Source organism: Bos indicus, chromosome 6 (assembly GCF_029378745.1).
Source record: "Bos indicus isolate NIAB-ARS_2022 breed Sahiwal x Tharparkar chromosome 6, NIAB-ARS_B.indTharparkar_mat_pri_1.0, whole genome shotgun sequence".
NCBI lineage: Eukaryota > Metazoa > Chordata > Mammalia > Artiodactyla > Bovidae > Bos > Bos indicus.
In genome coordinates this window covers 91,471,222-91,487,443 of record NC_091765.1, presented here as the reverse complement: position 1 = coordinate 91,487,443, position 16,222 = coordinate 91,471,222, and the positions used below count along the sequence as shown (strand labels likewise).

Here is a 16,222-nt window from a genome sequence, read left to right as displayed (position 1 = left end):
AAGACTTAACTTTGGGCACCATCAAAGGTGTATTTGCTTCTGTGTAAGTCTGTCCACCTGTCCTGTCAGTTTTCGCCATCCTGGTTCTGCAGTGACTTCAGGCACAGTCACACTAGAGTCAACAATCAAACCACCGCTTTTCTCTACACTTGTTGAATAATATTGTGCAGACCATGGGCCCACAGTATACATCTCTGATTATTTTCTTCTTTCCAGATTTTGCAGAAAAGCTACTGAAGCAGCTGGAGAGCTCCAAGGAGAGATTTGAAGTGAAGATGATGCTCATGAACCTCATCTCCAGATTGGTGGGAATTCACGAGGTTTGAATTGCATTGTGTTTCTCTTGATGAATATTGGAAGTAGAATTATTCTTGGTAAGAGGACACCTTTGACTAAGGTAGAGCAGTGGCTTAATTTTATCCTCGCATACCATCTCAACCCATATAGTTTACAAAAGGATAAAATCTTTCACTAGAAAACAGCTGTTTTTGTCACTTTTCCTTATCAGTAAGTATGAATGTTGAATTGTACATGTATTCAGTTTATAGACAGACTGTTTTGTTCTTTTTTTTTTTTTACTTCCTTTTATTTACCTTTGTTTCATTTATACTTTTTTCTGAGCCAACATAGCCCACATATTTTTATCAACTGTTACTATGTTTCACCATTTACCCCTTCATAGCTTTCCTGACTTCTGGCTTACTCACTTAACAAAGCTGAATTCTCTGATTATTCATTTAATATTAAATTAGATTGCAAGAACTCTTTGGTGGTATAATGTATGTAATTGTGTATACATATGGAAACTTCAAACATACTCAGACTATCTGCCTTTATAGAAAAGGAGGAATTCCCAAAAATTCAGGCCATGAAGAAATGACCGTGAGGTTGTTCCTGTCATTTTGCTCTTGTGACTAGTTCTGATCTGATTGTCATTGAATATGTTGCTTTCTTCAAAAAACAAAAAGTAAAACAGGCTTCTTTATTGAATATCATGTGGTATAGATAAATACCAAGATAAAAATGAAAGTAGACATGAGCGAATATACTTATTCCATTTCTAAAAGAAAAATTTAACATGTTAAGAATAAATTGCTTTTCCTCCATGGGATGCAGTTCTAAAGCAGGATCATCCAGTCAATTCTTGTTACCTTTGTGCAGTAATTTCAAGTCACAGCTGAATTTGAGCTCAATAGAAAAGCAAATGTGATTTGTAATTGAAGTCTGATTTGATAGAAATGAAAACTGGAGCTTCACAACTGACTGCAGTTAAACATCCATCTCTATATCAAACACAAGTCTTACCGTTTCGTTTTCTGGTCCTACTTTTGCTCTGTGACTAAAATAGAAAAAAATTTATTCTCACATGATGAGAGCTTTGAAAAAGCCTAGGCCATCTCCAAAGTTTTTCTTCTTGAAGTTAAAGATTACAGTTGCTTTAATAACTGGATCCTCATCACTTTCATCTAGGTAGTTCAGTTCAATTCAGTCACTCAGTTGTGTCCAACTCTATGACCCCATGGACTGCAGCACGCCAGGCCTCCCTGCCCGCCACCAACTCCCAGAGTCTACTCAAGCTCATGTCCATTGAGTCGGTGATGCCATCCAACCGTCTCATCCTCTGTCGTCCCCTTCTCCTGCCTTCAATCCCAGCATCAGGGTCTTTTCAAATGAGTTTCAACTTCAACATCAGTCCTTCCAGTGAATATTCAGGACTGATCTCCTTTAGGATGGACTGGTTGGATCTCCTTGCTGTCCAAGGGACTCTCAAGAGTCTTCTCCAACACCACAGTTCAAAACCATCAATTCTTCAGCACTCAGCTTTCTTTATAGTCCAGCTCTCACGTGCATACATAACTACTGGAAAAATCATAGTCTTGGCTAGATGGACCTTTGTTGGCAAAGTAATGTCTCTGCTTTTCAATATGCTGTCTAGGTTGATCATAACTTTGCTTCCAAGGAGTAAGCGTCTTTTAATTTCATGGCTGCAGTTACCATCTGCAGTGATTTTGGAGCCCACATCTAGGTGGAGCTCAGAGTAATTTCTCCATTGTGGTTTGATTGGTATACAATAAGAAAACTAGACTGTGGGTTTTTTGGTGATCAGATTACACTAGGTGCTATTCAGGTTTGAATTACTGTTACCTTTGAAGACTAAAAAATTGCTTCTGTAGCCACACCAATTTAAAAGTAGAATGTTGCATTTTGACTGCCTTTCCTCCCTTGGTTTATTCTGTGTACACGTTCTGCCTTGACATAATGAGGATAGGAACATAGCCTTCCTTTCCTTGATTAATACAGTGCATTGAATCATCCTGGATCACTCATACCTGTTGAGAGGGGAAAAATGACTCCCAGTTAGCTAAGCGTGGTGATATAATTACATCGTGGAGCACTGAAACTCTGCAGCTCAGCAGAGTTTATATATTAAGTTCGTGCATTCTTTTCTCCACAGCTTTTTCTCTTCAACTTCTACCCCTTTGTGCAAAGGTTTCTACAGCCTCACCAAAGAGGTAAGACTTCCGCTTGCTGTGTTCCTTTCATGGCCTTGGGGTTAGAATAACCATTCAGAGTCTTTTGTTCTGGAATTACAGTTACTGGGGGCAGGGGGCGGGGGGGACTGTAAAATATTTGGTTTCTCAAAGCAAGGCTGTTTGTAATACCATACTCATATGGAAAAGTCTTAAAAAGACTTTTGACTATTTACTGTAACTTGGTAATAGATATGAGGGTTTGCCTTACTCCTTTCATTGCCCTTATTTGTATTCTTAATTAAAAACATCAACATTGTTAATAGGCTATACCTCAATACAAAATAAAAAGTTTAAAGTTTGGGGGGAAAAATAAATAAATAAAAGCAAGAAGAAAGTAATGGTTGTCTTTGCCTTTGAACTTGAACCAAAGTAGGAAAGAAGTAAACATTTATTGAACATTTAGCATGAGCCAAATGCTGTGCTAAGTGATTCACATGTAGTCAAATTGTTTCATCCTCACTTCAGTCCTATGAGGTATAGAAAGAAGAAAGACCAAGATCCCTCCCTTCGTTTGCCAAAGGCCTCGTTCTTTATATATGTATGGTTTAGTTGCTAAGTCATGTCCGACTCTTGCGACCCCATGGACTGTAGCCATCTGTCCATGGGGTTCTCCAGGCAAGAATACTGGAGTAGATTGCCATTTCCTTCTTCAGGGGATCTTCCTGACCCAGGAATCAAACCCAGGTCCCCTGCATTGCAGGCAGATTCTTTATATATACTGCTTCTTTAAAGGGAGAGAGTATGTATATGTGTATGTTTATATTTTTTTATTTATTTAGTGATTCCTAGTGAGCACTGCATTAGACATCAGTGAACATAAAGTATTGCTCTTACCTTCATGGAGCTTACATCCTAGAAGGAGATCCACAGAGTGTTGTATATAATATGTCCAGGTGAAGATAAGTATTCTGAGAAAAAAGGAAGCAGGTAAGGGGAATAGAAAGTGCCAGCGTGGGTTCTGTTTGGATTATGTGGTCAGGAAAGACATTTTGATGAGGCAGCAGCTGAGCAGGAAGCAAGGCAGTGAGCCATGCAGACGTCCGAGAGTTGGGTGTTCCAGGCAGAGTACTTAGCAGGAGCGCTAAGGCCGGTGTGTGTGCTCGCCATGTTTGCTGTGGTCCTGAGACGGGGCTGTAAACTGACTGACCGTGCCTTTCTGATCTCTTACACTGTTAGAAGTAACGAAGATCCTTCTGTTTGCCGCACAAGCGTCTCATCACTTAGTACCCCCAGAGGTGAGAACTCTTAAACTTTACTTCTGTCAGGATCTAGTGAGTACATAGCAGTGCCACTGAGTATACATGGTGGCTTTTCCCACAGAGATTACTGTGCTCCCCACCTTCTTAAACTGAGTAGAAGAGACACTAGCTCTTAAGGACACTTATATAGAGAAGTTTACTTTTAGAAATAAAAACATTTTACTATAGAAAATAAAGTTTGTTTTGAACCAGTGGTTGAGAATTCTTGTTTTGTTGAGTGGCCAAATTTTATCCTGGAGAAGGCAAGAATATCAGTGAATTTATATAGTGATTAAAGGAGAGCCAGATTTAGTTTCAGAATAGCCAAGAAGACAGCGACACCCAAAGTAGAGTACTTCTCTGTCTTCCTCAGTCTTGCTCCTTCCACCTCCCAGACCGAAGGTGGAGGGCTGTTTTTCCACGGTGATAGTGTATCATCCCTTCATCGTCAAGCGTTTAGTAGGTGGAGACATGTTACCAATACTCATATCCTTTCTTCCCATCCCATTCAGATCATCCAATCATTGCTCATGACTGTGGCCAACAATTTCGTTACTGACAAGAACGCTGGAGAAGTCATGACAGTAGGGTATGTAGAATGTGGCTGGAGGCGGTGGCTGTGGTTTTCACCTGCTGGCTTTGCTTTCCGTTACCAAGATGTGAAATTTCAGCTAAAATGGTGCCCTCTGAGAAAAACTTAAAATAGACTTCCGCCTTCTCAGTATTTTTCTTCTTCTCTTGGTAATTTTTTAATTTATTGGTTAGAATTTTGAGCCAGAGAAAAGATTTCTGTCCTTCTAGTCAACATTTTGTTTTTTAACTAGCTTTTTACTCTTTTAAATGAATGCTTGTGTGCAATCTAAATATTTTTCCCCTGCCTGCTACCCTGAATTCCTGTCTTCCCTGGAACAAATGATTCATTATTAAATGATTCTTTAATCCCAAAGCAGTTCAGTGACCTTTTTGATTAATACAAAAACACTTAGTGAGTGTGAGCACTGGTTTAGGAAGTCCGGTCCGTCCTGATAACTAAGCAGTATGCTGAACAGCTGCTTTTTATCTCACTTGGAAAACATTGCTGGGAGATAACAGCCCTAAAAACTAACTTTTTGGGTGGAATAGGGGGAGAGGAGGGGATGTACATGTAATTATGACTGATTCGTGTTGATGTACGGTAGAAACCAACAAAACATTGTAAAGCAGTTATCCTCCAATTTAAAAAAAAAAAAAAAAAGATTTTGACTTGACCTGATACAGTTTCCCCTAGAGTTGGTGAATAAATGCTGCCAACATATACGAGCCCACCTCCCTTTATTGCCCTTTGCTTTACACACTGAAGGTCTGTGTTAACTTTGTGTGGGGCAAGCCTAATGGAGACATCTTTCCAATAGCATTTGCTCACTCCATGTCTCTGTGTAACGTTTTGGTAATCACCAGCGTAAAGATTATGCCTCACTGAAGGCTCAGATGAAGGTTAGCACTTTTAGCAGTAAAGTATGTTTGAATTAAGGGTGAAAGTGAAGTAGCTCAGTCGTGTCCGACTCTTTGTGACCCCATGGACTATAGCCTACCACGTTCCTCTGTCCATGGGATTTTCCAGGCAAGAATACTGGAGTGGGTTGCCATTTCCTTCTCCAGAGGATCTTCCCGACCCAGGGATCAAACCCAGGTCTCCCGCATTGTAGGCAGATACTTTACCATCTGAACCACCAGGGAAGCCTTAATTAAGGGTATGTACATTTTTTTCTTAGACATAATGCTGTTGCACGTTTTATGAACTACAATATAGTTGAAACATAACTTTTATATACACTGGGAAACCAGAAAACACGTGTGACTTGCTTTATTGCATTGTTCTGGAACCAGATCGGCACTATGTCCAAAGCATGCCTGTATTTTAGAGGTGACAATGTTGCTTATTCTTCTAATAGAGGAAATAGCAGTAAACTTCGTGGAAACAAACCCTTCTGAGGCTGCCCACTCCCACATCCCACCAGAGACCTCAGCGCTATAAAACCAACCTTATATTCCTTGTGATTTAGTCTTTTTAGAAAATCTTCTTAGGTCGAACCACATGAAACTGCTGTTTTTTTTTATTTCATTTTTTCCTTTTTTAGAATCAATGCTATAAAAGAGATAACAGCTCGATGTCCTTTAGCCATGACTGAGGAACTTCTGCAAGACCTGGCTCAGTATAAAACACACAAAGATAAGAGTAAGTGCTGTGTTATTCTCAGTAGATGAAGGAGTATAGAGTATCTCATTTTTGTCTCAGTAGACTCTTTGCTCTGAAGTTTCTAGTTAAAGCTGTTATTTTCCAGATGTGATGATGTCTGCTAGAACTTTGATTCAGCTTTTCCGAACACTGAATCCTCAGATGTTACAAAAAAAATTCCGGGTAGGTGAAGCATACATGTATTGATCAAGGATTTGGTCTCAGAAAGTGAGAGTCATTTCCTCCAATTTGAGTTTGAGTATTTCTGGTGCTTGGAGTAGGAAATGGCAGCCTACTTCAGTATTCTTGCCTGGGAAATCCCACGGACAGAGAGAGCCTGGGGGGGTTACAGTCAGGCCGTCAGGGCTGGACTAGATGGGGTTGCAAAGAGTCGGGCACAACTAAGCACATTTCTGATGCTTCCATTTAGAGTATTAGTGATAAACGTAGTTTTATTCTTTAAACTCAGAATAAAGTTGAATACTATTCCTTAACTATTTTATAGTTGGTATATGCTCTTTGATACTGAATGAGTCTTATAGACCTTTTCAGATCTGTAGCTGATGACAGCATTGAACAGGCTATTCCTTAACCAGATAGTACCTCTACTGAGGTGGGAGGAAATGAGATGTATGTATGTCACGGAAGCAGAGATCTCAAGACCTAAGAATCAAAGTTTCCTGGGGTAGTTCAGAAGAAAGCAAGAAAAGAGTGGGCAAAGTTTTGAGAGGGAATTTACTTTGACCCAAGACATTGGTGAACTGTTTTTGTCATTCATTTGCTTCCATTTTTTGTGATTCTTTTGAATTCATAATCCTAAAGAATCCTTTTCATGAATAATGTTTTGCTGTCTAAGCAAAAAACTAATTCCTTTCCTTTAGGGTAAACCTACAGAAGCCTCCATAGAAGCAAGAGTGCAAGAATATGGAGAACTAGATGCTAAAGATTACATTCCAGGAGCAGAAATTCTGGAAGTTGAAAACGAAGAAGAAAATGCTGAAGGCGATGAAGGTTTGTTTTTCTTGCACCATTATTCAGGACAGAATCACTCCTGCTATATCTGTATTGACCTTGAAATCTTTATACTGTTTGGACATTCATTCAGCTGACGTTAACTGAGTAATGACTGCTGATGCGGGCATTGCAGGTATTGATGGGCATTGATGGGCGTGGTTCCTGCTCTGAGGGAACTGACATTCTACTGTAGGAAATGCCTTTTTGGTCCTTCAGATTGGCTGCCCCTTATCAAGGGCATGCTGTTTGATACTTGGGAAAGATAACGGGTTTTTGTTGTTGTTATTGCCTAGAAAAAATGGAGAGGATTACAGTCTCTAGTAGTCCTCCCATTGAAGGCGAGGATTACAGTCTCTAGCAGTCCTCCCATTGAAGGAGAATACTTGTTGAACTTGTCGAGGAATACTCAAGGAACCCCGTTCTGATTTCCAAGGCTAGCATTTATTGCATTGGTTACTAGAGTCCTATCTTCTTCCTGTTTGTTCATTATTTCAACAAAACTTTCGTAAACATTAGCTATGAGCCAGCCACTGTCAAAGCAAAGATGAATGACTTGGTTCCTATCTTTGAGAATTTTTCATACACAGCTAATAAAGCATTAACAGGATTTATGATTACAGTCAGGTATAAGGGCAGGAGAGAGGTCAGGTACGTCTCAGAGGTTCAATAAAATCTTCAAGGAAATGGTGAGCCATGAGTCATACTTTGAATGCTGAGTGAGCAATTGTAGAATAGTGGAGACTTTTCCAGGCAAAGGATTTAGGAAACTTTTAGAATGTAGGATACAAGGCGATGCACAGAAAGCTGTGAGACTGGAGATGGAGTTGGGGCCTTCTCATGAGTGGTGGTGTGCCATGCCTAGGAGCTGGGACACTGTCACAGAATGTGGGTGTCCACTGAGAGAGCTGCAGGTGTCCTTGACTCTGAAAACTCTCTGTGGTAGCTCCATTAGGAACTCTGATGCCTTTTTAATGAGATGTCTACAAGGTTCTTGCGCAACCAGAATTCTCTGCCTTGGTTCCCTGAATGATTTATTTCTAGCTAATTTCTCAAACATTTAAGTGTGCTTAGAAAAGTTAAATAACTCATATGCAGTCACTGTAAATATACAGGTACAGTTTTAATGGACATGATTGGTTTGGTGGAAAGAACACAAGCTCTGGAATCATACGTGATTTTCCTAATTTCAGCATAGTCTGCATTTCTAGCTGTTTTTTAGCCTGGGGCAGGTTATGTAACTTGAGAATCTATTCCTCTTTTGTTGAGTCACGACGGTCAGAGAAAGATTGTCAAATTTTGGCTCATGGTGGATACTTAATCAGTGCTTATTCTCCATTCTTTGACTTAGTTAAATTGATGTGACTTATTTAACAATACTACTGCTCAACTTTTGGTGAGCCCCTACTTGAGGTTCATTATATAAGCTTTCTTTTGCTTGATTTGCCTCAGTGTACCATGAGCGCTGAGCAGAAGGCGGGGGTGCTGACACGCTCTTTTTCATGCAGATGGCTGGGAGAGTGCCAGTCTCAGTGACGAGGCAGATTCCGATGGTGAATGGGTTGACGTGCACCATTCTTCCGATGAAGAACAGAAAGAGATCGTAAGTCCTAAAAGTTCCTGTCCCAAGTGTTGAGGGGCTACGCTCTCAGTAGGGCTAATGGCCGTTTAAGCCTGTGTTGTGTTCTGTCAAGTCTGAGAAACTGAACAGCATGCCCCTGGAGGAGCGGAAGGCCAAAGCGGCAGCCGTCAGCACTAGCCGAGTGTTAAGTCAGGAAGACTTCCAGAAAATCCGAATGGCCCAAATGAGGAAAGAGCTCGACGCTGCCCCTGGAAAAGCCCAAAAGAGGAAATACATTGAAATAGACAGTGATGAGGAGCGCAGGTAAGACGGCACACGCACCAGGCCCTCAGTCAGCTCACGTGACTATGAACGTCGTAGGAAAAGGAATTCTCTCCTTGTCTGATATTATGGTTTTTTTATTTACCCCAGGGGTGAGTTACTTTCTCTTCGGGACATTGAACGCCTTCATAAAAAGCCAAAGTCTGACAAGGAGACAAGACTAGCAACTGCAATGGTGAGTGAGGCATGTCATTGCCTGGTTCTTTAAAGACAGCAGATACAGTGAAGTGAAATACGACTCAAAACTTCTATAGGCACAGAAAAGCTATAATTAACATAGAATAGAAGGCATAGATGGGAAGTTAGATGAGTTTTAGCAACTTGACAGCCATGTAACCACTGTCCAAGACAAACTGGAGCGCAGAAAGGCACCATAACATTTTCCCAGTTTAAAGGAGGTGCACAGTTCACAGTCCATTTATCAAAGCTATGAGAAAAGCAGTGGAATGTTTATAGTCATTAAAGAAAAGCAGAGACAGTTGGAGCCTGCCTGCCTTCCCAGCTTCATTTTCTCTGCCTTTATTCCAGACACCATTCCAAACACTCCCTACGTCACCGTCTGTTGCATTGGTACTGACATCTCTTTAGACAAGTTTGAAAACCCTTGTTTCTTCCCCACACCTGTGGATAAACTATTCCTACTTCCTGAAATGCTCTACCCTTCCCACCTTTCCTCACCAGAAAGGCCTTCACCCTGCAATGAGCAGCTCATGAGGTCTCCCTTTCTCAGAGGCTCCTCTGACCTCTTGAACGCCCTTTGTTCCACTGTGCTCCCCAGCCGCATTACAGCGCATCACAGTCATGTCTCCCCTGGACTGAACTGTCACCAAGGAGCAAGGACTGGGTTCCATCCACCTTCGTATCCTTGACTTCCAGTAGAGCCACCACAGAGGAGATGTGTGTGTTGATGTGTTAACTCCTGCCATGGTATTTTTTGTGCATGTGTGCTAATAGGCTGGAAAAACAGACCGAAAAGAATTTGTGAGGAAGAAAACCAAAATGAATCCATTTTCCAGTTCCACCAATAAAGAGAAGAAAAAGCAGAAGAACTTCATGATGATGCGGTATAGTCATAATGTCCGGTCAAAAAATAAGCGTTCCTTCCGAGAAAAGCAGGTGAGTTCAACCTGAAGCTTGACTAGGCAGAGTGGTGGTGGTGTTCTGAGACTTCTCTATGTGTGAGTGGAATTGTGCCCTCTAAGACCTGGTGTAATGTGTGTCTCAGGATTAATGGGCTGTATTCTTAGCATGGAGAGCAGTCAGAAATGTAAATCCTATACCTAACTTGGTTGAGATTCAGCTGTGTGACTTTTGGGTTTTTTTCTCCTGTGTAAATGAGTTTAGGCTAAATGATTGCTAAGGTCCATTCCTATGCTAAGAGTCTCTTGGTGTTGCATCCGTGAAGTACAATATAAAACTCAACTGAAGAATAATTTTTGAGTGTTTGTTATATGCCTGGTGCTTTTCTCCAAAAAACATTATCATGTGTGGTAGTATCTCAGAAAGGGCTTCCTAGATGGCTCAGTGGTAAAGAACCTGCCTGCCAACACAGGAGACGCATGTTCAATCTCTGGGTCAAGAAGATCCCCGGCAGAAGGAAATGACAACGCACTCCAGTATCCTTGCCTGGGAAATTCCATGAACAGAGAAGCCTGGCAGACTACAGTCCACAGGGTCACAAAGAGTGGAACAAGACTGAGTGACTAAGCAACAACAGTGTCTTAGAAACAGCTTCAGGAGAGCAGTACAGACTAAACAGTCTGTCCCTGGCATGGTCCTTCCTCTGTGTGCCCTTACAGGACTTTGGCATTTTATTTTATCCATTTTCTGTCTTGGGCGAGTAGTCCTATTATTGTAGTAAAACAGATTTTTGTTTGTATATCCTTGTCTACTGGGCATGTACCAGAGTATATATCTAATTGTACCCAGGAGAATCTCTAGGAAATCAGGTAAGTAAATCAAGTAAATCAGGTAAAGTAAATTAGTGCCACATCCTGAACCAGCGTTCCTAAATTGCAAGCCAGTTATGAACCTCCCGGTTCCAAATGTGAGAGCCAGCTCTCCAGGGCAGGGCTCCGTCTGTGTGGGAACCAAGTCAGAATGAACTAAATTAAGGTACCCCTTAAGGCCTCCCTATCTATTTAAACTTGCTAGTTCTCAACTGTTTAGCTGCTGCTGCTGCTAAGTCACATCAGTCGTGTCCGACTCTGTGCGACCCCATAGACGGCAGCCCCCAAGGCTCCTCTGTCCCTGGGATTCTCCAGGCAAGAATACTGGAGTGGGTTGCCATTTCCTTCTCCAATGCATGAAAGTGAAAGTGAAGTCACTCAGTCGTGTCTGACTCTTCGCAACCTCCGTCCATCGGGATTTTCCAGGCAAGAGTACTGGAGTGGGGTGCCCTTGCCTTCTCCGCAACTGTTTAGCAGCATTATATAAGTAATAAAATGACAATATTCTGAATAGAAGTTGTTGAAAGCTGAAGTGAAAGATGCCATTAAAGATTTTAAATAGTCTCAGACTTCCCTGGTGGTCCAGTGGTTAAGAATCCACCTGCCAGTGCTGGGGACAGGGGTTCAATCCCTGGTCCAGGATGATCACACTTGCTGAGGGGCAGCTAAGCCCGTGTGCCACAACTACTGAGCCCATGTGCTATGCGATGCGCTCCACAACAAGAGAAGCCACCGCGGTGAGAAGCCCGTGCACCACAACTAGGCAGTGGTCCCTGCTCACAGCAACGAGAGAAGACCAGCGACGAAGGCCCGGTGCAGCCAGAAATGAATTTATTTTAACAGACTTTAAATTGAAATTTCCCAGTTCAATTTAAATTCATGGTTGAATTGATTAAATCTATTAGTTTATCTTTCCCTGCCTTTTGTACGATTTTACAGTTGAGGAAATAGTTGGCAGTTGGCAAGCCTTGCCTTATTTTGAGATATTTGTAATCTTGCTACACTTAGCTAGGAGTGTTCCCTTCCCTACTTCTCTGTTTTTAGCAGCTTTTTTTTCACATGATAGAGAAGCCCCGCTTTGTTCCCATCAGCACCTCTGGAAGTATCAAATATTTGTCTTAAAGAATTTTTTAAGACGAAGTTAAGAGTTCACTGGACACGCTCACACGTTGGTTCAAGAATGCTTTTTCCTCCTCCGGTTTTCTTGCCATGATCAGAACTTCTGTGTTTGTTTCCTTGTCCTATATTTTCTTCAGGGTCTCTTCATTATGAAGCTTGACTCTGGTTCCTAATTTTCTCTATTCTGTCCTTCCCTCTAGGCCAGCAGAGTAATCAATATGAAAATTATTAAATGAGATATTTTACATTCTTGTTTTTGAGCTAATTGAAACCCAGTGTGTTTTACACTTGTGCTCTGTGCTGTGCTCAGTTGCTCAGTCGTGTCTGCCTCTTTGTGACCCCATGGACTGTAGCCTGCCAGGCTTCTCTGTCCATGGGGATTCTCCAGGCAAGAATTCTAGAGTGGGTTGCATGCCCTCCTCCAGGGGATCTTCCCAACCCAGGGATCAAACTCAGGTCTCCTGCATTGCAGGTGGATTCTTTCCTGTCTGAGCCATCGGGGAAGCCCATGAATACTGGAGTGGGTAGCCTATCACTTCTTCAGGGGATCTTCCTGACCCAGGAATCGAACCAGGGTCTCCTGCACTGAAGGTGGATTCTTTACCAACTGAGCTACAGCCTCAGTTGGGAATATTTGGACTAGCCATGTTTCGTCGCCCAACAGCCATGTTTAGCTAGTGGCTACTGTATTGGATGGTGCAGTTATAGAGCATCTCCAAAAAGAGGTGAGACTAGAGAAGGAAGGTAAAGCACATGAGAAGAGAAAAAGAAGAGGACCTAGCAGTGTGTTCAGATGGTGTGAACGAGGAAGGGGCCTGATATATGTGTGAGAGTGGCCTGTGCTTTGTCACAAAGTTTAATGAGTGGAATTAAATCCATGTAACCTGAGTTACAACATTATTAGCTGATTGTCGTTCGGTTGCCCAGTCGTGTCCAACTCTTTACGACTCCATGGACTGCAGTACTCCAGGCTTCTCTGTCCCTCACCATCTCCTGAAGTTTGCCCAAGTTCATGTCCATTGCATTGGTGACATATTATTAGCTAATATATCATTCTTAACCATATATATGACTATTCCACAGCTTTCCAGTTTTTAACTTATTTACTGCAGATGGTGATTGCAGCCATGAAATTAAAAGACGCTTACTCCTTGGAAGGAGAGTTATGACCAACCTAGATAGCATATTCAAAAGCAGAGACATTACTTTGCCAACAAAGGTCCATCTAGTCAAGGCTGCGGTTTTTCCACTGGTCATGTATGGACGTGAGAGTTGGACTGTGAAGAAAGCTGAGTGCCGAAGAATTGATGCTTTTGAACTGTGGTATTAGAGAAGACTCTTCAGAGTCCCTTGGACTGCAAGGAGATCCAACCCGTCCATCCTAAGGGAGACCAGTCCTGGGAGTTCATTGGAAGGACTGATGCTGAGGCTGAAACTCAAAAACTTTGGCCACTTCATGCGAAGAGTTGACTCATTGGAAAAGACTCTGATTCTGGGAGGGATTGGGGGCAGGAGGAGAAGGGGATGACAGAGGATGAGATGGTTGGATGGCATCACCGACTCGATGGACATGAGTTTGAGTGAACTCCAGGAGTTGGTGATGGACAGGGAGGCCTGTTGTGCTGGTGTGCAATTCATGGGGTCGCAAAAAGTCAGACATGACTGACTGAACTGAACTGAATCAATATAAAACAATATGAACGGATACTATAATTAAACTGACTTTACAGATATGAAAATAATACATATATGGCTAACTCAGAAATACCTTCTTAGCTATGCAACTTAGGTTGAAAGAAACTTGTTAATTTTTTTCTACCGTAAGTGTCCCAGTTATTCTGCCTGTCTACACAGACATACTCAGACCCAGACCTGAGTTAAAGGCAAGAAATCAATAACTTAAAATCATAAAATTCAAAAAGTTTGAATATGTAGATGTAGAGCCAGGCAACTTCCACCCCCCCCAAAATGCTTTAAAGTTTCTAGGACTCAAAAGGTGATGGGTGCTTAGGGAATTAATGGAATAATATTCATCACAAACTTAAAAGGTACACATTGGCCTTGGTTATCTTCTTTTTATATTTAGGTTTATTCTTCATAATCTTTTACTTAATATTCCATTTATTTTCTTTTGGGGACTGTGAAACTTTCTGAGGATATTTACAGGTTCACTTTGAACACTGGTCCAGTGGTCTTCTTCTCTAGATCATGTTTACATCATTTTTCCTTTATCTTCCAGCTGGCGCTACGAGATGCACTCTTGAAAAAGAGAAAAAGAATGAAGTAACTTCCAAGCAAGTCTTCCGTTCCAAGGAGAATGCTAAATTTGTACATTTCTCTGAAAACTTGCAAATTAAGAATATTTGTTTACATTAAAAAGTCCAGAAGCACTATGTTGTGGAAACCACAGTAAACTTGGTAGCTTTTGGTGTTCTTATTTTAGAGATGGCTAATGGTGGGAATGTTTGAAATGCAAACAGTCATGGTATAAAATCATTTTCATTTAGTATTCATGCAAGAAAATAATTATATACACATGTATAAAGAAAGAGTGAGAGAGAGTGCCTATTAATTGTCACTGAAGATATAAAAATGAATGAGCCATAACTTCTCATTCAAGATAACCTGTTTGTAGGATGGGGCGAGGGGCAAGTGTGTTTATATGTATTTACACTGCTGTATAAATAGTTCTGTAGTAGAGACAGTTTTATACTTCTGTGGAGTCACAGAGGCCTTACAGACCAACTCTGCAGAGGATGGGTATTATATATTTTCTTAAAACAGGACAATGTTACAAGAGTAAGAGGATCTTACTTGTAAATAGGCTTACCTGCTGAAAACAGGTTCCTGCTGTACAGATTTTGAGTAGACAATTTAGCCTTTTTAGTCCATCCATCCAAAAGATGTAATTTTTTTTTTTTTTTAATGCCAGGTATAGGCTTTTTGGCTGAGATCTCATTTTTTAAATTGCCTTAAGTATAAATAGTAATCTCAGAGTGGCTTCTGTTCATTATTTGGGCTGCCCACTCTTCCACAGAAGAAAAAGAAATCAGATTAGTTTCTTCAGTCTTCCTTGACCCTGTAATATGTCCAGCCCTCTGTTGGCCTTGTCTCAATAAAAGGTTTCTAATGTCAAATAGGTCCTCTGTGTGCTGCGTGGTGTGTGTTTTCTCCTTCCCCTAGGCATACTTGAGTAGATTCCAAGGGCCACGAGAGCCATGGTCAGCTGTTCACAAGTTTCTGCATTTGGAAATAGTTTGGTGCCCTCTGTCTCAAATTTCCTAGATAATATTGTGATAGTCGGAAAAATTGCTTCAAACTAGAGAAAAAGGCAGTTTTCTGCCCGCTCAGCAGCTTGTAAAACCACTTCTCTTATTCATTTTCTAGTATCTTCTGTTTGCTTTCCAAGTTCAACTTCAGTGTTACTTCAGTGAAACTTTGCGACTTTTCCTAAGACACCCCATACCACTAGGGATTAGTTACGAAGACCTCAGTGATTAATGATTACTTTGCAGTGGCCTGGCAGAAGGAGCCCTCCATCAACCCCCAGGAGCTTCCGTGTTTCATAGGAAGTGCATGTTTGAATGTTTCAGACCTGAAACTGCTCTTTCCTCTTTGCATTTTTCAGCTGTCTCCCTGTGTATGTGTCTAGCTCCAGAAAGAAGTAAATAAAACTCAAAATCGCCCAGGGTCTATAGCTTTGCTTTTTGAAGTTGTGATGATGCTGGGTACTTTCATCCTTCCCCTGGATTTTTCCACCCTCTGAGCTGCCGAGAGGCCAGAGTCCATTCTGTAGTCTCCTCTCTGTTCTACTACTCTTAACTGAAATTTGTATGGCAGCTAAATTTCTGGCTTTAAAAGCTATATCTTTAACTTTTATTTCTTTAATCCCATAGTATCAGTTGAGTCGTGTCCGACTCTTTGCAACCCGATGGACTGCAGCACGCCAGGCTTCCCTGTCCATCACCAACTCCTGTCCATCAAGTTGGTGATGCCATCCAACCATCTTACCCTCTGTCGTCCCCTTCTCCTGCCTTCAGTTTTTCCCATTGTGAGTGTCGTTTCCAATTAGTTAGTTCTTTGCATCAGGTGGCCAAAGTTGGAGCTTCAGCATCAGTCGTTCCAGTGAATATTCAGGACTGATTTCCTTTAGAATTGGCTTGATCTTCTTGCTGTTCAACGGACTCTCACAGCATATAATTCCTTTTATTATTATTGAGAATATTTTCTGTTTAAGTCGGGAGGTCAGATCC

The 16,222-nt window shown here is 41.4% G+C and overlaps 1 protein-coding gene across 1 annotated transcript in view; it reads left to right on the top strand.

Annotated features, from left to right (window-relative positions):
* Positions 1 to 15,110, top strand: part of SDAD1 (SDA1 domain containing 1) — a 30,677-nt gene extending 15,567 nt beyond the window's left edge. Inside the window, exons 11-22 of the mRNA XM_070791603.1 lie at positions 217 to 320; positions 2,456 to 2,513; positions 3,711 to 3,769; positions 4,285 to 4,361; positions 5,890 to 5,987; positions 6,094 to 6,170; positions 6,869 to 6,998; positions 8,507 to 8,601; positions 8,693 to 8,883; positions 8,992 to 9,076; positions 9,856 to 10,017; positions 14,209 to 15,110. Of these exons, the coding sequence (XP_070647704.1) occupies positions 217 to 320; positions 2,456 to 2,513; positions 3,711 to 3,769; positions 4,285 to 4,361; positions 5,890 to 5,987; positions 6,094 to 6,170; positions 6,869 to 6,998; positions 8,507 to 8,601; positions 8,693 to 8,883; positions 8,992 to 9,076; positions 9,856 to 10,017; positions 14,209 to 14,256 (1,184 nt within the window). The 3' untranslated portion in view covers positions 14,257 to 15,110. The remainder of the gene's footprint in view (positions 1 to 216; positions 321 to 2,455; positions 2,514 to 3,710; positions 3,770 to 4,284; positions 4,362 to 5,889; positions 5,988 to 6,093; positions 6,171 to 6,868; positions 6,999 to 8,506; positions 8,602 to 8,692; positions 8,884 to 8,991; positions 9,077 to 9,855; positions 10,018 to 14,208) is intronic.
* Positions 15,111 to 16,222: the final 1,112 nt, after the last annotated feature.